The sequence below is a fragment of the Stegodyphus dumicola genome, chromosome 8 (genome assembly GCF_044657685.1).
Source record: "Stegodyphus dumicola isolate Sdum_Otavi_A_Nest chromosome 8, ASM4465768v1".
NCBI classification, from domain to species: Eukaryota; Metazoa; Arthropoda; class Arachnida; order Araneae; family Eresidae; genus Stegodyphus; species Stegodyphus dumicola.
The window spans coordinates 141,118,731-141,141,543 of NC_140775.1; the positions used below are offsets into that span (position 1 = coordinate 141,118,731).

General features: G+C 33.2%; 1 protein-coding gene across 1 annotated transcript in view; it reads left to right on the forward strand.

Annotated features, from left to right (window-relative positions):
* LOC118191798 (A-type potassium channel modulatory protein KCNIP1-like) overlaps nt 1–22,813 on the forward strand; it is a 235,273-nt gene that overhangs the window by 30,301 nt on the left and 182,159 nt on the right. Inside the window, exon 3 of the mRNA XM_085823036.1 lies at nt 21,255–21,324. Coding sequence (XP_085679162.1) covers nt 21,255–21,324 — 70 coding nt within the window. The remainder of the gene's footprint in view (nt 1–21,254; nt 21,325–22,813) is intronic.

Sequence of the window (22,813 nt, forward strand, 5' to 3'; positions counted from 1 at the left end):
AACTTTTTTTCTTCGTCTTTTAATTTAAGTTCTGTAATCCAGTGAAAATGAGAAAGATTAAAAAACCGGTTCAAATCAATAAAATTGAAATTTATTAGATTCTGGAGAGACTTGATATGTAAGATGTTTTAAAGGGGAAAAGGCTTTCAACTTTAGAAATTTGCATAAATGCTTCAGTGAATGTGGTTTCAATCCACTGCTTAAATTCTTATAAAATAAAATACACGATTCGTTATCTAATGAAATGGGAAAATTATTTTAAATTATTTTCTCCTGCCTTATTAACTATTCAACAGAACTTGTATAATTATTTCTGTGTGATATTTACAACTCATAGTTTCTTTCTTCAGAACAAATTCTTTAACTAATTTTCGTGTACATTTTTCACAAAAAATTCCTTTACTAATTTTCATATAAACATTTCACAATAAATTACTTTGCTAATTTTCGTATAAACCAGAAACAATAAAGGAAATATCAACAGTAGGACTGTAGAGTCATTATGTTATTTCGAAGCTGAAGAAATAAAAAATGGGCAACGCCTTCGCCGGGACTCAAACCACGGGCCTCTCGAATACGCGCCGAGCGTGCTGACAACTACACTACGAAGGCATGCTAAGAATACGGGAGAAAAGCCTTATATGCTCCCCATTTTAAAAGGCAACTGGGGTTTTAGGAGACCTACCACTACACTAGGAAGGCATGCTAAGAAGGCGGGAGAAATACCTTATAGAACTTATAATAACATTAGTGGAGTTACATGTAACACAAATAACAAGATATAACAAGATACACTAGTGGGCGAGTAGATTTATTCCGCTGAAGACTCATTGTTTGACCCGGGTTTAAATCCAGATGAACGGGCTCGCTGCTCTATAGTTATCGTGGCTTTTCCCATGTATCATGATAGTATGAATCACTTTTCCTTAACAAGTCTCTTACAAAAGCATAGCTCTTTCTAGGCAGCTAGCCCAAGTGTCTAGCTTTACTATCTCAACAAACCAAATAATAGGGCTAGCTTGCAGACGCTAGTGCAAAATACTCGATAGCTACCTAACCAAAGGGATTTCTGCATCTCTTGTGTCACATCTTTGAAGAAATTGCCTCACGTTCATGTTATACTTGAGAATCAAGAAAATTAGGGATTATAGACGTTTCATTTGCTATAGTTATGCCCTAGAAACCGTATCTATTGCTTTAACCAGTCGGTAGAGGTTGAACACTAGCTTTTAATACCATTATTTATCCTTGCCTCTCTACTTTAAGATTTAATTCAACTCAAACAATATGTTATCGCGTCTGTCACTAAGATCGATTAAGCAGAAGTGAAGTCAAATGTGGACAAAATGAGATTGCATTGTCTTCTGCTATAACAAAAGGGACGAATACATGAGACTTTGTAAGGTTATAAAAAATTAGAGCATTTTTTCTCATTACCGTTAATTATGTTACTTTATCCCTTTACGCTAGAAGCTTTGGCAGGCTATTATGACTCTCAGTGCATATCCTTCTTAAATTCTTTATGTTGATCAGTACGGAAACAACTCAGTAATTGCGCAAAGAAAGAAAGATTTCACTTTTCAGTTTTCTTTAAACGCCATCTTTTACTTACGGCACATTTCCTTTAGATAATTTGATTTTCTTTCCTGTACAAGATTTGGCCTTGAAGTGAAAATGCCATTAGCTTACCGATGCAGAAATTTTCAAGAGTTAAGAATATTTCTTCTGAGTTTCCGATATTTTGAGCATGCACTTTCCTTAGTTATACGAATTGATGCATATTAATCTAATTTTGTCATTTCTGGAATGGTGAAACTGCTTTGAACTTGCAGTAATCAGATTTGCGAACTGAGCAAAAGCTATATTTTTGTGTTTGTTGGTAGATACGAAAGATATTTGTACGGAGTAAAACTGATCAATGCAGAGAACATATGTGAAGCTCTTTTTTAAATAAATTAATTTAGTTAAATTTTCCATACATTTTGCAATATTCTCTACAAGAATATCTATTACAATGCTACAGTAACTTTCCATAATTTTTTTATGGCGGGCACTAACCATGTTTAGGCTTCGCCATTACTAAGGTCAGAAGTGATGGTCATTTTATTATGGAAGCACCTAATAAGCGGCCACCGTTACCTCATATGAGGGAACAGACAATTTACATCCATGCCTCTCAATTCGGACCTATCGCAGTCAGCTTCCCTAACCACTATATCGTTTGGGTGAGCATGTTCATAATAATAACACGTAAACTTATGTTGTATATTACGCGAATCGCAAAAAAAAAACCGTCAAGACATTGATTTTTTTTATCCATTTTCTTCATTTTTTCCCAGAAATCTTCATTCTGCAAACAATACGTTTAAATTGACTATGAAGTATATGCAGTTAGTTATCTTTAAGTTTTAGAAATGAAATTGCATCACCTATTAAATATTGGCACTGGAGCAACATGATAATATCTAGTACTAGAAATATCTTTTGTAAATTAAACTAACACTATGATTTCTTAAAGCTTTAATTGCACTGGTATATAATGTAACTAGCCTGGGAAGAAATGGAATACCATAATAGAGTACTGAATACAGAAGTATTGATGAAATGGAGGAGACACATGTTTCTATGACTATCACAAGCTAGAGAAACTAAATCATCAGAGAGCTAATCTCGTCACTTTCATGACATTTATAGAAGAGGAATATGACGTTTTTCCGTTCCAGATGTTAATGATGTTAAAATACTACGAAATTTTGAAGACCTTTACGAACATTATTCACGTCCTTCAAGTAACGGCTCAGTTAGATTAACCTGATTATATAAGCTCAGGGGTATTCTAGAGGTATAAAATCAGTAATATTCTCCTAGCTTTGAGAGTTGCGAGTATTAGTCAATCTGGATCTACTTCGCAAGATTCATTCAAATGGTTATTTTACAGTGGTCAAATCTGCATAATTTATTACTAGTAGCAATTACATCTTGCACATTCGATTAGTCTGTATTAGGTTTTTATTTTTGATATCGTAAAGAAGCATTTAAACTAACCAGTTTTTGTTCAGTTACTTACTTTTCTGTTTTGCCTCATGTCCATTTCCTGCCAGAATGATATCTCAGTTTTGCGTGTTACGCAAAGTAGGATAGAAAGATAATATTTAAGCTCGGGTCTGAGTTACTTCAGACAGAGTGTGTTCTGCCTTTCGGCACATTGTTTCACTTATTTAAGCTAGCCATTTTACGACCGTGCATATTAATTGCCAGCGGTACACGTCGTGGTGTACACGTCGTATTGTGTACACGTCGGTGGTAGTGGTAAGGGCCAATGTGTTAATTATCTCTGTGCAGCTTCGGTTGATTATTCAACCTAGTTTTAATTTTATACTTCTATTTTAAGTTGTATCCAAAGGCTAAGTTTGTAAGCACCAGGAAATACGTCTATAAATTCCTTCTTGAGCTGAATAAAAGGGTCTTTATCCCCTTCCTTACGTCTTGATATTGATACTTTTTGACCTTAGCGAATAGTCGCTTAACAGTTCACGTAAAGAGCTAGCCAGCTATAATCCTCATAATATAAATGGTAACATATACAAGAATTAAAGTTTAAAATTTTGCTGTCAATGTATTGTATAAAGCCATAACTATACGTAGTTTATTAGACTAGTGATTTAAAATAACAGCTATTACAAAATGCTGTTACCAACTGCATGCAAAATTACTTTTCAGAATAATTCACTTCATTATTCGATGATAAATATATTTTATATGGAAATTAAATGAATAGTCTTAGGTATAATCGATTGCATCAACTTATTAGCTTAATTCGTTAGGACAAAAACTCCCAAGTGAAAGTAACAGCTTATCTAAGATGTTAATAAATAAAACGTTAATGTTAACACTATTCACATTTAATAATTTTCCAATACGAATCAGTTTTCACAAGTTAGTTTTTTTCTCAAATTATACTATTTCATAGTAGTTGTTTTGGAGCATATTTCAACGCATATTCTGATCTGTCAGGTGAAGTATAAAGAAATATGTCCTCGATTAAATTTTAATGAGAAATTTCCTGAGTTAAAAGAACGGGCGCTCACTTTATTCACTTCACTTGACACGTATTCATTTTTCTAAAAGCTTGCACATTTTCTTTGCATCAGTCTTTTTTTCTACTCGTGTTTTCCAAACTCTTTACTTTCATTTAAGAGCATTATTTTTAAGAGAACTTTTTTTCTTGAGAATTGCTTACTATTCTACTGGATGATAAAGTATCACTACATCAAATGTTGTTTTAATATGTGTTAACTAGGAAGGAAAATTTCGTACCCTGTTGTATACATTAGATGATAATGATAATAGTAAGTAATTTTATTAATTAATTGTAGTAAATTAATTAATTGTAGTAAAATTAATTAACTCAGTTTTAATCTGAGACGAAGCACTTCATTTCTTAATAAAAAATGCTCATTAAATATTTTCATAATTTCTGGGAATTCCAAAAAAATACAAAACAATCCCAAAATACTTTCATTTATTAAGTAGAAGATTTTTTTTTTACTAGAGATTTTTAAAAATGCCTTTAGAGAGGCAACAACTGACTTTTCTACACATTATGGGATGATACGCCACAATATTCTCAAAAGACGATACTCAGCCCATTTTTGATATCCATGGCAACCATTTAATTTCAACTTTTATATACAACATGCTACCTTATTATTATGTTGTTAAATAATCTGTGGTAATGTGCCTATTACATATATAGACACTTATGTATTAAAACTTGTATTTGTTCGCGGCTAACGGACTATGCATGAGCAACTCGTATTTATTCGCATAAAAAATATGGCATATGAATGAAATTCGTGCAGGAGAGAAATTTCACATTTTTCAATTTTTTTCTACGTCATTCAAGAAATTAGTATTTTCTCAAATAATGTTATTTCTTAATAGTTGTTTTGGAGCATATTTTAATGCGCATTCTAACTTGTCAGGTGAAGTATAAAAAATATATCCTCTATTAAATTTTAATGAGAAATTTCCTCTGTAAACGGGCGCTCACTTTATTCACTTCACTTGGAACACATTCATTTTTTGATTTTTTGAAAATTTGCACATTTTCTTTGCATCAGTCTTCGAAACGGAGATCGAAACGTTATCAGCATTTATATGTAGCTGTAGAAATATTAAAATTTTGTTTCACTATTGTGCGAATGCTTAATCTTAAACTAGTTTTCTTTACTTAAACCCCTTCTGAACGATTCTTATTGTTTTATTATTGTGCTATCTCGTATATATTAATGCATGGTTAGACAGTTAATTATAATGGCTATTACAACAATTAGCTGTAGGCCAAAAGTTTTTACTTTCAGCATTCTAACGTTGTTTACATTCTGAGAGAAAAAGTAAGCTCCAATCACTAACTCAACTACTGAATTAATACATTTTATTTGTGAAAATATATGTTCTTTTTTTAATTTGGTATGTTGAATGCACATTTGTTCTTTAGGTCTGTTTTTGTTGTTACTTATGCTCACTTGCCTGACAACAACATCAGCCCAAGCCCATGAAATTCCTCATAGGAAGGAGCGCTTAAGATAGCCTGTCGTAGGCAACAGCCTGGAGCACCTTACAAGTGGTAAGGTGCTCCAGGCTGTTGCCAACGACAATTTACTTTCATATTTGTCAGCTCAGTTCCGCCTCCAATTTTGATGGAGAGCACTCCGAGAGGGGACAAGTCCGAGGGCGTCCCACCCCTCTCCCGTTCCGCCAAACCGCACGAGACAACTTCCGGCTCGCGGCATATTTAGGATGCCGCTATGCCGCACTGATGCTATACATTTACACACATCCATGCCTTCTCCGGGATTCGACCCCGAGTCCTTCGGCATGGCAGTCAGCGACGCTAACCACTGTACCGATTGGGTGACGTTCTCTAGTCTTTAATTACTTACGATTTATTCTTTAGGCACGTACGATATAGAATTATAAGGTTTTTTTCAGCTGGAGATGTTAAAGATGTGCAGTGTCCTTGCCAGAATTCGAATTTCGGACCTTCCGATTACGCATCGCACTCAGTTGCACTACAAAGGCACGTAAATAGGAGGAAGAAAATACCTTATAACGATTTGTACTAAAGGTCTAGACCTTTCGGTGCTTAGGTATCATGGATGCACTCGTAAGTAAACATCGGTTTTTACTATGGTCAAGGATGGGGGTTTTAATACGTGAATACATAATTTACTTTCATATTTGTCTAAAATAAAAGAACCGCACTCAAGATGAAATAAACATTAAAATTAATTAATTCAAAGAAATTTTGTAAGTAAAAAAAGTGTTGATTTATGTTCCCAACAAAAGAAATTATTAAAAAAAACTTCCCTTTCTTAAAATAATAATAATAAAAGTCAAGTTTCTTAAAATAATAGATAAAGTCTTTGAAAATAATAGTTAAAGTCGCACTCCTAGATGTATAGAACCATTTTTGAGTGCATTTACGAATTCTCATTAAATGCCACCATCAATATTAAATCACGCCATATTTTTAATGGTTCTAAAAATATGCTTTGGAATTGATCGTACAGTACAGAAGTTTTTCCCAATGCTTCATCTATTTAATAATAAAAATCTAAATAACTGATATACTGCCATTCTTGTGCGTAAATCTTCTCTGCTGCATATTCTCCATACGATTCACGTTTGAAGAGTACGCGGGCTAATCAGTTACGAGAATTAAGTAGATTGCACTCTTAAATTTGAATTTGCTTTTTATGATTTGAAAGTTAAATACTTCGTCACAACTGAGCTTGAGAATCATTTATAAAAGTGAAATTTGGTGCAAGTTACTAATTCAAAATATGACTGAAATTTAAAGGCACTGAGGGGTTAAATTATGATAACGAATGATTTTTAACTTGCATTAACCCCGTCCTCTTTTTTCACCCTTAGAGGTATTTAAACTTTCTTTTTTTGATCGTGCGGAATATAATTAATCATGGGGTTTATCAAACCTAAACGTCTTTTCAGGTCTACAAACAAGTGTGCGCCATTTATACGTATTAAACCATCCGGAAAGTTTTGCGATCTTTTAAATCGAAAGTGCGTTACCTTTTTATTTTGTTATTGCTGACAAGACTTTGATCGAAGCAGGTATTTTAAAAGAGTTTTTTTTTTTTTTCTGCTCGCGTTGCTAATTGTAACATGTGTTATGCCATTACTTTTCTCTTAGAGCAGCGCTTAGAGTACCTGAAAATGCTAGTCATACTGCTCGTAAAATTCCTGCTGTATACGTACTACAAGTCTAATGACACTGTTCGAAAGTGGTCTGAGAAGTTTAAAGGCGGAAATTTCAGCTTAAAATATGATGCGCTGTCTGGACGACCATCATCCATAAGGAAGGATGTGTTGAAGGAAGTTATCTCTGAAAAATCTATTTTATCTAGGAACTATAAGATAGAATAAATATTCCAAAAGTGTAGTACATAATAATTTAATGAAGATTCGGTACGTAAGCCACATACGTATTACTATATATTCTCTATGTAAGTATGCGGATCCCATGTTTCAACTTAGCAAAATATTCTTGCTCAAATTTCGGCATGCGTTTTCCTCATGTGTGACGAAGATGCTAGCCATCTCCTAAAAGGCATCTGTCTCGTAGGCAGATATTTTCTCGTGCTGTACCAAAATGAATTAAACCAAACCAAACCACTATACATGGGGAAAACAATGAAAACACACGTTTATCTACCGAGGATCAAAATTGAGAATGAGCATTGCTTCTTGCTTCTTCAACCATTCCTTCTTTCTCGTGTCAAGTTTAGGATTATTAGATTTGATAAGTTCTAGAGACATTAGGATTTTTTAAAGCAGGCAAGATGAAAAATTAGCAATCGCCTTCGCTGGGAATCGAACCACGGACCTCTGAAATACCGGCTCAGTGTGCTGATCACTACACCACGAAGGCACGCTAGGAAGGCGGGAGAAATACCTTATATACTCAGCCTTTTAAAGGGCGACTTTGGTTTTTAGGGGAACCCAGTCGCCATATCCTGGGTGTGGAGAATCCTCATCCAACTCCCTTTTAGTTCGGGCGCCACTGTAGAGACATTAGGTTAATTTTTGGAAGCCGGAGAGATGAAAAAATGAGCAATTGCCGTCGCCGGGAATCGAACCACAGACCTCTGGAATACCTGCCCAGCGTGCTGAACCAATACACTACGAAGGCACGTTAGGTAGGCGGGAGAAATACCGTATAAAGTTAACAATAAGAAACTGTACTAAATACATTAGTTAAACTTTAATCCTTCAAAAGAAAATAGTGCACTATCCTTAAAAGAAACCGGCAATATAGCTCAGGGACATCATGAAAAGAATCTATTGAACCCGAAACTACAAATTTATTGATAAAACTGAACCGAAACAAAATATAAAGAAGCAAATGTTTTATAAAGTTTCCTAGAAAACAAAAAAAAAAAAAAAAGAAATGTCACATTTCGTATGAAATATTCATATGCATCGGAAGTAATCTCATACATTTTCAGTCCTTTATTAGTTCATGATAGCAAGCTTAAAATTTACAGATATTCTTTTAGAAAAATATGAGTTGTCAATCAAGTTAGAATACTATTTGTGATGTATGAATACTGTTATTTATGGATATATTTTATATTTTTTCCTAGCTCTTTAATAAATAAATAAGACACTTTTCATTTGTTTTCAGCAGAAAGGGGTATTAGCGCAGAGAGGGGGGGGGGTATTAGTCTCGAAACGGCATTTTTCATTGGTTCACTATGAATGTCTATTTCACTCTTCAATGAAAAATCTGCATGAATGTATGTATGTTTCTAGCATTGTGGAAAAACGACGGTACTTAGTGCCATCAAATTTAAGAGAACGTAGTTCTCCATACGAATACGGGTATCTGGTAGTCCGAATTCGAAATTTGTGTTATTGTCTGTGTTGTTAACAAATTTTTTATTAACAAACTCAACGATTTCAAAGCGAGCAATGGCAACACTGTACAGAAAATAAAACATTTTTAACTCGAGCGCGCGAGACGTTCTATCGGAAATTCTAAAGATATACTGTTTTTATTATTTTTATCTCAATGGGACATTAGTCCAAATGTTCTCGAAATATGCGTATGTGTGTAAATGAGAAAAAGCCCCTTTGGGCGTAATATAAAATTTGAATTTGAATTTTACTTTAATTCCGTTTACTTTCACTTTCTCTGTTCTCACTGCGCATCTTATTAGAGTAATTGGAAGCACGTCCCGGAGATTCGGGCTAAGGTATTGCTACATTTTTCGCGTTCGAATTCGGGCTAAGGTATTGCAACATTTTTCGCGTTTCCTGCTCCAATAAAAATTTTAAAACTCTATAAGCTCAAAAATGGTGTGAAATGTTATAATGGTAAAAATAAGTTAAGATATGCATTATCACATTTTATTTATTAAACAGTCAAAGCTGTGAAAATCTCAAGAAAATGATACTTGCTGTGATGCTTCATATTGCCAAAGAAGCATCACAGTCATAATTAAGACAAAATAATTACAGTCTTAATTATTTTGGAGGCACCGACCCAGATCGAATAATCGTGCGTATTTTTATTTCATTAGTTCATCACTGAACATAATATTAGTGATACCAGATTATTATTTCCTGTTAATATTGAATTGCTTTATTTTATTAGTTCATCACTGAACGCAATATTAGTGATACCAGGTTATTACTTCCTGTTGATATTAAATTGCCTTATTTTATTAGTTCACCACTGAACGTAACTTCCTGTTGATATTGAATTGTCTTATTTAATTTGTTCATCACTGAACATAATATTAGTGATACCAGGTTATTACTTCCTGTTGATATTGAATTGTCTTATTTTATTAGTTCATCACTGAACGTAATATTAGTGATATCAGGTTATTACTTCCTGTTAACACTGAACTGCCTTATTTTATTAGTTTATCACTTGAACGTAAACTTAGTGATACCATTTTAATGCCATTTCTACTAGAGCTCAAAGGAAAAGAAAAATAGCTGAAGAGCAGATTTTGGAATCGATGAAGGAAGAAAATAAAGCATCCAGAGATGTATTTGAAGAAGAAGTTAAATCACCAGAATTAAACCAGGAAAGATCTTCACGAAAATTTGAAAAACGATAAAGAAATTAATATTGAGAATCATTTTGCAATGCAGCGTTATCAACATCTTTCGGCTTTTGATTTAATATCAAAGCCGCTACTAATAGACGAAGAAAACAATTGTCGAAAGCAAATGACAAATGAATATTATCCGAAAGGCACAGATGAACTGAGGAAAGGCTTTGCTGTGAATTATAGCCGAGGAACTGGTCCACCATGGAAGAGATCTAGGCGCCGTCAAGAAAAAAAAAAAAAAAAAGAAGAAGACTAATTTGACTAATTTTTTAATTTTGACCTCAAATAATTAATAATTAAGACAAAATAATTAACCTCTCCCCCAACGGAGAGACTTTTACCGAAGGGAAAAATTCTGTAAATTTCGAAAGTTTATAAGCTCGGCTTGCTCAATTGCTTAAAGAGAAAAGATAACTTCTCTCATAAGTTTTCAAATTTTCAGGCCGAAAATTTTAAATTTTAAACAAATATTTTTACCCCACATTTAAATAGAAAGAAAATGGAACAGTGTTCAAATTAGTCTTCTTTTTTTTTCTTGACGGCGCTAGATCTCTTCCATGGTGGACCAGTTCCTCGGCTATAATTCACAGCAAAGCCTTTCCTCAGTTCATCTGTGCCTTTCGGAAGTAGTTGGCAATGTATATTGATGTAATGTTTTCCCATGCTTTGCTAATTAAATATATCACTTCGAGTTCGTTTATATTAGCAGAGGTTGTTCCTCCTTTTTCTCTTCTATCGAGAAGTATCAAAATTAAGTACTTCAAAGAAAGTTTGATTTAAAACTTCTGATGAACCTTTTCTTCATATGCTGTATAACACTTGCAGAATTTGTTCTTTAAAATTCAACGCTGATTATTTCACAAGATAAAAAAGGCCGATGTAACGTGTTCCCCAAGATTTATGACTCATCACTAACTTTCGATTGACTGAATGATAAAGAAATTTTTCCAAGAAAGGATTAGCCGATCTGGGCAGGTAGCACTCTATAGAAATTTTATGAATCACAAAAATATTGCTCGCTATAACCGTAATTTGCTCGCTAAACGCGAGTTATGCTCCCATTACAAACCAAATATTTTCGATTTCCTCGTTATCCAGGTCTAGTTAAATAAGGGCTCGTTATAAGCGAGTTGTACTGTATTTACTTCAGGCAAGAAAAGTTTACAACAAAGTCCGTGTTTATAGACGAAATATATACATGATGATGAATTATTGAGTTTCCGGTATTCACTTTTGGAATGTTCGTGCTGCGTTTAGTCATTTTGGAATGACATAAGGCGTAATATCATCTTTACATGATATCCGATTGTGAATTTGTTAAACGGTTAATTCAGATTTGAGCTTCTGAAGGCCTCAGGTAAGGGTGTAGTGAAGATATGTAATATTTTAGACATGGTTAATAACCAAACACTAAATATGCAGGTAATAATAATTTGGAGTAAGTGATGAAAAATGTCTTTCACAACATCCCATTGTTGGCATAAAAACCAAAACTTTCAAATTTAGATCCAAAACTAATTAGATCCTCAATTTGGATTTCTTTGAAAACTTCCTAAGTTTCCCTTAATATCTGTCCCATGAATGACATAGCTTCCACTGCATTTTCCTCGGAGATGGGGAAAAACCTCCTTCAAGTTCCATCTCCCTTTTTTTAATTAAGCACTCTAACCTTTAATGTACAACAGAAGTTGCAGTGCTACGCGAAAAGATAGAAGTACAAAATATTAAACAAAAAAATGCAGTTAGAAAAGAGGAATAAACTGCTTAGATATCTTAGAGCCATCCTATAGCTTTTTAGAATAGTTGCAATAACAGGAACTCACACTAGGGAACATTTTAAACCTTTTATATTAAGTTAACGTTCTCAGGAAACTCATCAATAGTTCTTATACTCATAATCTAATACGTTTCCTTGTAGCACAAAGAAAGCTTTCTCTTCAACTTTCAGCACTACTCAAGTAAATTTTACGTAACATATTCTTTACTTCCTTCCGATAAATTTTCTTCAAAAAACGTGCATTATCCAGAATGTTCTTGTACATGTATAAATATATTTATATCTTCAGAGTGTTTATGCATTTACATCCATTACGATATGTAAAACGAATTTTAAAAATATTTTTTCAGGCACGAAAGCAACAGTTCGGATGCTAATTATTATTCTCCTTTCATAGTTCTCTTTCCTTACATTAACCAAAAAAAAAATCTTCTGGCCTTATATTTCGTTCAAGTAAAAAAGATAATTTTTTCCGTAGCTATATATTGGCTTATATAAAAAGGTCTCCGTGCTGTAATACTTCTTCTTCAAATACATCTCTGGATGCTTTATTTTCTTCCTTCATCGGTTCAAAGATCTGCTCTTCAGCTATTTTTCTTTTCCTTTGAGCTCTAGTAGAAACGGCATTAAAATGGTATCACTAAGTTTACGTTCAAGTGATAAATTAATAAAATAAGGCAGTTCAGTGTTAACAAGAAGTAATATCCTGATTATTACGTTCAGTGATGAACTAATAAAATAAGGCAATTCAATATTAACAGGAAGTAATAACCTGGTATCACTAATGTTATGTTCAGTGATGAACTAATAAAATAAGACAATTCAATATCAACAGGAAGTTACGTTCAGTGATGAACTAATAAAATAAGACAATTCAATATCAACAGGAAGTTACGTTCAGTGGTGAACTAAATAAAATAAGGCAATTTAATATCAACAGGAAGTAATAATCTGGTATCACTAAGATTACGTTCAGTGATGAACTAATGAAATAAAAATACGCACGATTATTCGATCTCGCCGGTGCCTCCAAAAATAATTAAGACTGTAATACTTCTTTGACGAAATGAAGCAACTCCAATGATGGAACATAGCAATAACTTTTATTTAACACTCAAAAATGGCGACATACAAACAAGAAGAGAAAACATATTCTATATTTAAAAATAAATTACATTCTTCGTGCGAGAGTCGCACGAGGCACTCGAGTCTGGTTTCAAATATTGCCATTCACAAATACCTTAATGTTCATCTATTAAAATTATTTAAACTACAAGAATTTAATATTATTTAAAGCTGTTACTTTGCCTAATGTGTCGGAAAATTTTTCAACTAGTAACTTAGGCAAATATTACATATATACCATTTATTTTTCATTTGAGTATTCATATGAATGTGTATGAATGAACTGTTTCAGAACACAGAAATAGAAATATTGCGTGTTTTAACTACTTTTCACGCCTATTAAAGTACCTAACAAAGTGCATAGGTTCGCAGTATAGCGAAAAAATAAAATTCTTCAAAGAATAAAATCTGTACAAAAACGAAAGTGAAAATGTATATTCTGCGCTATTTCGACTTCAAAGCTTTAAAATACTTTTAGGGTTTTAAATTATTCTCTTTCTTCGACGAACCCACTATGAGAAATGATTAATAACGACACTAATGATACGAGTGAAACTGATTTAATTCCTGCAAGAAAATGGTTCCAGGAAACGAGATAATTACTCATTAGTACAATATTTTGAAAAACATAAGAGCGGTGAATGTGACAGGATTTTGATAAAGAGCCACAAACCTATTTCGCGAAACATTTTTCTCCCACAGGGTAATCAGCTCATTAGTTAGGTTATGTAAATATTTCTAATGATGCTTTAATAAAATCGTGTCTCTGAACGATCAGTATGTTTTAATGATAATGAAATTTTGTTGAGATGGAAAATTATACCAAATTAAGAAGGGATATTCTTGTGATGTATTCTAACATATTCGAGAATCTTAGTGAATTTTATATCACCTAGATTAAGAGAATCTATACATTTTCCATCAGAATGTGAGTTAAATTTTAAGAAAAAAACTGAAACATCTTGGGGTTGGGGTTTTAATTTATAATATCTAAAATTCATAAAATTTTCTCACAGTTAGTACTGGTGAATGTTATATAGGTTTTATATTAAAAGTGGCAAATGTACTAGATCTATTAGTAAACGTACTAGAGTATTAAAATTCATACGTTCAACGTTAGTATGATACTATTAACATTAATCTCCCTGCAAGGCGTTAGTTATCATTTAGCAGGTTTGTCGAAAATAATAAGAAATATTAGTGATAAAATTTTCTAGACGTAGTGTCTATGCTAAAAGTTTTAAAAGCTTGCTTTGGTGTTTGAAACGAAACGATCACTTTTCTTCATGGTTGAGATCGTATGCTGGACAGACAATATATTTTGGTATTTTTTTAATTTGTTGCGTCAGTAACATCCGCTGCCATTCTTTGAAAATAAAATAATAAGTTAAGCTGTTCAATACTTTGCCCAAATATCCATTTATAAGAAATTTCCTATCTGTTTGAAACAAGTGAACTTATACGGCGCATACTAATATGCCATCAAGACACACAAACACGTACGGCGCATACTAATATACCATCAAGACACGCAAACACGTCGGGAAAATGGGCTAATCTATTGAGGCTTTTGTTAGTTTTAGTTTGAAAAGAAAATAAATTACGTGTAATACCGTTCGGAGTCTCAATGTATTTTCTCGACGAAACGTGTTTGCATGCTCTTAGTTAACCAACTTGGTTGAAGGCTTCAAGCACTTTTCCCTTGATAAGCTATCTTTGAAGCCTTGAACAGGGAAGATTGACTTTGTTATTTCTATGTGCGCTTTTTTCAATTTTTATGTAGATTAGATAGGATTTGTCGTAATTTTTTTTAATTTGGTTTTGCACTATTTTACATAGATATTCAGGAATTTGGTAAGATACACAGATGTTTTTACGACCTTTAATAGGTTTCAAAACTTCTTTTCTTATTAAAATCAGTTTTCAGAAATCAGCAGCTACATGCGCTATTTTTGATCTACTAGGTCACTTGATTTTTAATACCTTTTTCTACTTTTTACTATACAATAAAATATATACCTTATAATCAAAATTATAAGATAAATAATGCAAATCAAAATTATAATTTAAGTTAGCAAAAGTTCTAAATTCCCCCTTTCTATTCTAAAAATCTTATTAACTTTTCTGGAATGCAGATCAATCCATCTCGTATGCCTTGCGTAATGCTAATGACGTAGTTAATTCGGAACCTAAACTCAACATTTCGAGAACTGAAACCTTTCTCTTAATAAACTACCTAAACCAAAACCTTCTTTTGGTGAGCTTCCATACTGGATAACTGCGCACTTATCGATGAAATCTTAACATCTGGATATTAATCTGTCATGCTATCTGAAATTTAATATGGTATAAAAGGTCTTCGCTGCTCAGACTCTCTCGCTTTTGCTTCGAATTTTCTGTTTTCGACTCTTCTTTCAGACCTCTGTTTGGTTTATTACTGTCTTGTGCTTTCTCTTGCTGCTAACTAGGCCGTTATCTGAAATATGATATAACATAAAACATTGGGGTGGATATTGTGCCCATGATCATGTATGATAAAAAATATATTGGATAATTAGTTTGTGTCCCGCAATAAGAATTATGTTCGATTCGGCCATGTCTGCCTACAAGAATCTCCTTCATTATACATTATCAAACTACGCAGTGAAACAACTGCCCAAATATGTTACAGTGACCAAGATAATTACCGTTTTTGCTATTATTATACAGACACACATATATATCTATATCTATAGATATATATGTATATAATTTATATTGCATATAAATTATACATATGTATATAAATTATATTATACATATATATATATATATATATATATATATAATATTTTAATAGAAAGAAACTGCCATGAAAATATATCACATAAATACAGATAAATTATATTAATACGTATAAATAAATATAACATAAATATATAGAAAGTAATATAATATTGTTACGAAATCTCCAGCCACGGTAAGATAGCTTCTCCGCAAAGCAAGTTTAGAAAATGGCAAGGAAAGGCAGAGTTACCGCATTTGGCAACAAAATTGGCTATATGCCATAGACAGATGGAGAATCTTCTGGAACGAATTTTTACTGGTTTAACCCAGAATGTTCTCGAACACGAGCCAAAAGCTATATAAATCCTGCTGGTAAGCGGAGAGTCAATCCGTGCGGAGTCGATCGAGTTGAAAGTCGGTCAGCGAGCCAGTGTCTCGTAGTCTAGTGCCAAGTTTTGGTCTCGAGTGTATCGAGAGAGTCTCTAACTGTATCGCGAGTTAGCGCATCGTCGAGTTAGAGTGTGTTGAGCTCGAAGAACGACTGAACTGAGGAGTCGGGAACTGTACTCTAGCGTATCCTCGAGTGCATCCCGAGTTGTTGCGTGGAGAGTCTCGAGGGTACGCAGAGTTCCGAGAATGACCGAGCAGAGTCGGGAGTGCCGTGAAGCTGTCTCCATCGTTATAGCCTGAAAGCTGTGTCGCTGATTGTTTCAGCGTGATTATAGTAGTTCTTCGACGACTGTAAACGTGTTATTGGAGCTATCTTGAATAATACTTTCTAATAAAGCGTGTTTCGTCACTTTATCAAGTGCTGTTGTCATTATTCCCTCCAAATCCACAAACCCCGTGCGAGCATGAAGAGAAAAAAAAAGTAACAATAAACGGAAAGTAAAAATGTATAGAAATATACACTCATATCCGTAAATTAAAGATAATGGAAAATCAAGCAGAGGAAGAGTTAGAAGCAAAATAAATTTGACTTATTTGTAAAGCTTATTTATTAAACAAAAGGTAAAGAGCAAAAAAGATGCTATATGTTTGATATTATTAAAAATAGCGATTTTTTCACCTTGAAGCAAATTAAAAAAAAAATATTTACAAAAAACCAATATTACATGATTGGTATTATTGTTAAAACATTGTATGTCTCCCAGACGATGCAATACAGTCCGTACAACGCCTAGGCATGCTGAGTATCAAATTATCGATCTGATCTTGGGGGATATTACACCACTCAAAAAGCAATGCTCTCCGAAGTTTCGGTAGACATGTAGGAGGAGGTTGACGGATTGCAGCTCGTCGGCCAAGCATGTCCCACTGGATTCAAGTCCGGTGAGAATGCTGGCCAGTCCATACGGGTGATATCCTCCGATTGAAGGCATTCGCTTACGATGTTTGCACGGTGAGGACGGGCATTGTCATCCATAAACACAAATTGTGCACCCATGCCGCCCCAAAACAAACGTACAAATTGTTCCAGAATGACGTCCCGATATATTTGGCTTGTCATGGTTCCAATCTGAACATGCAGGTCAGTTCTGAAACCCAGAATAATTCCCACCCTAAACGAGCACTCCTGCACCACCGTAACGGTGTCGTTCAATGATGTTTTATTGGTGATAACGGGTACCTGGAGCTATCCATATGAAAGTCCGACGAGACTCAGACCGCAAGCTAAACCTGGACTCGTCGGAAAACATCACACAAGTCCACTGTTGCGGTGTCCACAATGCATGCTCTCTACTCCAGGCTAACCGCAGGCGACAGTGAGTTGCAGTAAGTGGAACGTATCTGACAGGTCTACGAGCATATAGACCAATCTGCCCTAAGTGTCTGTACACGGTCTGCCTTGAAATTGTCGTACCAGTGGCTGAAGAGAGCTGACGAGAGAGGTCTGAGGCTGTGCTCCGCCTGTTTCTTTTGGCAGTAACTGCCAAATACCGGTCCTCATTCGGCGTTGTAACTCTGGGGCGACCTGTGCTGTAACGTCTACTCATATTACCATCATCTTGGAATCGTTGCCAAAGCCTGTAGATGACACTCTGAGCAATTCCAAGTTCGTCTGATACTTTCAGTTGGGTACGCCCACATTCCAGACGGACGATACTTCTACCACGTAAAAAATCATCCAAATGCGTTCTTTGTGTCATAACTATTCGGTTATTGCCCTGAAATGCTTATAAAACGCCTACGAACAATTTTACTTCTTTGACTGTATTCCTTATATATCACTCTCTTACACTCTCGTCATTGTGACGTACCATCGGTGTCATCTGGTTACTTCCTGAAATTTGCATATGATTCTTGAAGATGTGTGTAGTGATTTTACAGGTGATAAATTTATTTTAGAGTTCGATTTCTGTGTGACTCCGCATTATCCTTAATTTATGGACATGAGTGTATATAAAATATTATTAAATATAAATAGATAGAAAGTAAAAAAATAAATATATGTAATGAGTCTTTCAAATAAACATGTTTATTATTCTACATCGAATACTTAATGAATCGTGCTCCAAAACCTAATGAAGTCATTATCGGAATATTTTTACTGCTGTGTTATTTTACGGAAAAGTAAATGAATTATACTGTATCCGAATTACATTATTCAAATAGTTGTTATTATTATTCAAATAGTTGCATGCTCATAATAAGGTTTTGTGATGTTCGAAAAAAGCTAATATTGTCAACAACATTTCTGTTTATTTTTAATTAACAAATGAATAGGTATTAGTATAGTTTTTTTTTTCAGTTTCAATAAGCGAATTTAGATTTTATTTAAAACTATTTACTTTTATTACTTTTCGTTCTAGCATTTTATAACATTATTGGAAATACAATGATTGTACTATCTTTAGCGTTTGTCTTGCACCTTTGTTTTTAGAAACGGCAAATTGCATGGGTATTTCGTAGTTTTTCCTATGTGTAAGAAAACCATTATTTCACAGAAAACCTTTTCCTATAAGACTATTAGCCCTAGTATGGGTTGTTTCTAATCAATTAACTAACTAACCTACTATTTTCAAAATCTTACTTTAAATAAATTATTTTAACACATTTCCATGATGTGTAATTTTGCGGAAAACTATAGAAACAAATACTTTCGCCCCGAAGGACGTAATATGGGACTCTAGAAAATCTTTTACTAATTACGATACTGCTATAAATGCTTTTAAAAATTATGAAGTAAATATTTTATACAATAAAATAATTTATATTGTATTAGTTACTAGATTATTAAAAATTAAACAAAAACCTCCATTATTAATATGTCATTAATTAAGTTCAAGACACTGCATTTTTAACAAATTAAATGTTGGTTAAAAGATAATTAATTTTTTATAATTTTATAAAATATAACGGTTTGAGAACTGGTGCTACGCCACGTGGAAAGAAATAAAAAAGACGGTGTATTTCGAGCAATGACATTTTCCAAAGAACGTGATTGATAAATGCATGGTAACATAAAATAATGCAACATGTAACATAAGAATTAAACAACTTTAGAACGTCTTTGGTCAAGACATTTCTATTGTCAAATAGTAAATTCCGAAAAGTTTAATCTACGGCTTTTGCAAATTTTTAATTAAAATTTGCCAAAGCGTTGCTTCAACAAAGCAGCATAAAAAAGCCTTTAAACGAGTGTCTAAATGTATTTAATAAATTATACTATGTAGTTAAACTAAATTCGATACAAGTAAACTTTAGGGCTTGAACCAAACTTAAACTTTCCTTTTTAATTATTATGATCATTCAAGATGTTAAAACAAAACAAAATAAAACCCTATTTGCCAAGATAAAATATGCATGGAGATACCCAGGCATAAAATACTTGCACTTGCATGAAGATCAACTTTTAATATGAAGAAAAGCAACCTTCGTAATGAGTTTGAACAGTTTTCATATTTTCCCTCAAGTAACCAGGATAAATGCAGAATGTCTGCGAGCTGATTCTCTATCTCACATATAAATGTTTAAAATAAATATTTCAATGGTTTGTCTTGAACAGTTTGAGATTTCCCTCAAGAGTAAAGCTGAATTTTGAAGACTTTATGGTCTAAGTTTAAATCCCAGCGAATGCCTGCCTACAAGTAGTGGTCTTTAAATTAATTTTTGTATGAGATAGTGGCAATAAACAAAACAATTCTGCAACAAGTCTCACTAATATATATATTAGTATTAAGTGGACAATAATAATAATTTCACTTATTTCACAAGATTGTTTTCTATAAATTTTTGCTTAAATAAACAATGTCGATAGTGAGCTCCATATTTTGTTTACTTTAATTTCCTTCGGACTTTTTAAACAAACAGGCAAAGAAAGTTCCTGACTAAAAACGAGAAAATTTTAGGCACAAAGTATTTTTAAATGTATACTGAGAGAAAACAAATGTATAGCTCTAAAAATAAACCACCAGAGGAGACTATAACACCAGAGAGAGACTGTAAAATTATTAACAATAATATAAGTGCTTAACACTTAGAAGAAAAGATTAAATGAGAAGAAAGACACATCCAGAGTTAACTGTGCCATTGCTTCTTTTCTTATCTTGAATTCATTATATTTAAAATATATTTAGATAGTATTAAGATGGTAAAGAGCTGAGTTCTATCGTTAGTCCTAAACGTTTGGCACCAGAGGTAAAAATATGACTTTATCAAGCAAGAATTATAAGCAAGAAAACAACAGCAAGAAATTTAAGACAATGAAGTGAATCTGTTCGGAATTAATGCGTATTATTCTTCAAATTGCGGTCTTTGTAATGGAACTACCTCACTTCTCGTAGCTACAATATGCTGTTGTCGCACGATGTTTTCAAACGTGTAATCTTATTTCTAACTCACATTGCAAAAAGTCTATTTTCCTTTTAAAGTTATCCATGGAAACTGCTTCCCCTTTCATAAATAATAATTCATGGAAGTGGCTTCCCCTTTCATAAATAATGTGGAAATCTCATCTTTCCCTTAAGAAAGAGCATCGTAGTCCTAAAACTTAAAAACACAAAAAACCCTTACCTCTCAGCACAATTAAGAATAGAAAGTTACGAGGTATTTTGCTGCATTGTTTCTTTGTATATTTCATAAAACTACGTTTGACACAGTAGCGTAGAAGTTTTACGCTGAAGATTGCATTTAAACTTCTTTGACGGAATGCTGCTTTACTCAGTTTATAGGATCTGTATGTCAGCAATATTAAATGAGACTCTGTCACACTGTTCCCAAAGGTACCTTAAAAATCATAGTTCTAAACAAGAATTTACAGCTGCTCATAAAGCAGTGACTGGCTTAAATCCAGACCACCTCCTACGTCTCCATTACGTCATTTAATCTCCGTGTTCGTTATAATGCGGGATAACGGTTAATCATTTTTATGTCTACTGTTAATGTCAAGTATTAACGATGTGGAATGAGAAACTATTCTTTATTTCCAGGTATGTCCCACGGGAGTAGTCAACGAAAACACCTTCAAGGACATTTTCAATTCCTACTTTCCCCAAGGCGGTAAGAAATCTCTCATATTTCTTTTTTTCTTTGAAACAAAAATTATTTTTATAGATATAAATTTTGCAGAAGTATCGTGAATGGCCTGTTCTACATATTTTATTTTCAAATGCTTGGAACTGTAAATGAAATTTTAGAAACATTAGTGCAGTGACTTTAGGTTGATATCTAGGGACCTGTTTTCTGCCTTTGCGATAAAGAATAAATAAAACTGTAACATTATGTCAAAGAGTGAGGAGAGTGATATTTGAGGAATCTGCCACATAGCTCATAATAATGCCTCCGCTCATGCAATTGTTTTATAAATGTTTGACAATTTTAGCAAAAATATTCATAATATTTTAAGTCACGTAAATGGAAAACATTGTATAAGTTTCATCTTAACATTTATTTATAGCATGCTATGTTTAACAGTAAGGAATCTGGATTTTTCAAGTTATTGCAATTATAGGAATGTAACTTTGATTTCCCAACTGACTGTCGATCCTTTATCCCTCTCTGCCTGAAAGTGCTCTAGATGTACACAGGGGGAAAAAAGAAAAAAAAGAAAGAAAAAAGAAGAAAAAGGGAAGGACAGTTCTATATCTCCCGTTCCACTGGGCCGATTGACGAAATTCAACATGCGTTTTTCATATCTCGAAAGCACGACTAAGGATATGTATTAGATTTATATACAGCATTGTTCTAATATAGGTATTTTGACATCAAATCGAACCTTTTTCTTAAATACCATACCAGTTTCTTTTCATATTTCAATTCTACGACTCAAATTGCGCCATACTACCAAGTTTCGTAAAAGATCGCACGAATAGTTTTTAAAAAATTAGCTCTCAAAATTTTAGCTGCACAATATTAATTCAGTTTGGTAAACATTTATTAATCTCTCTTTCTTTATTCAACTTATTTGATTCTTCCTTTCACATTTCGAAATTCAGGTTCATTCCAAATAAAATTCACCCGTTTTTTATGATTTATTTTAAAAATTTATATTTTTAAATAATTTTTATAAATTTTTCAAAAAACATTTTGAATTATAATGTATAAAATTTTTACCATCATCTTAAAGTAGACGTATTTCTAAGCAGTTAAGTCTAAAATTACAGTTTTTTATTCAAAATTTCCGAAGATATACGTGAATTTATAAATTGAAGCGTTTTGAAATTTGGCGTATTTGTTGAAAGCGATAAACCATCAAATGTGGTTTAGACAGTTTGCTAAAATTATTTGAAAGTAGGAACGATGTGACTTTTTCCCCGTGATGCACAATGTAAAAATCTAGGAACGAGGTGCCTTTTTTTCGTTCAGGCATAATGGAAGGGAAAGGAAAATTGGAAGGAAAATTGAAAGGAAATTTCTTAATATAAAATATATTAAGAAATTCGCCAAGTGGGCGCAAGCTGAAAAGATTGCGCCAAGATAAATTTTAAAATTTCTCTGTAAATTTCGCACCAAATTTTACAAAATTTAATATTTAGGCATAATTCGAGTC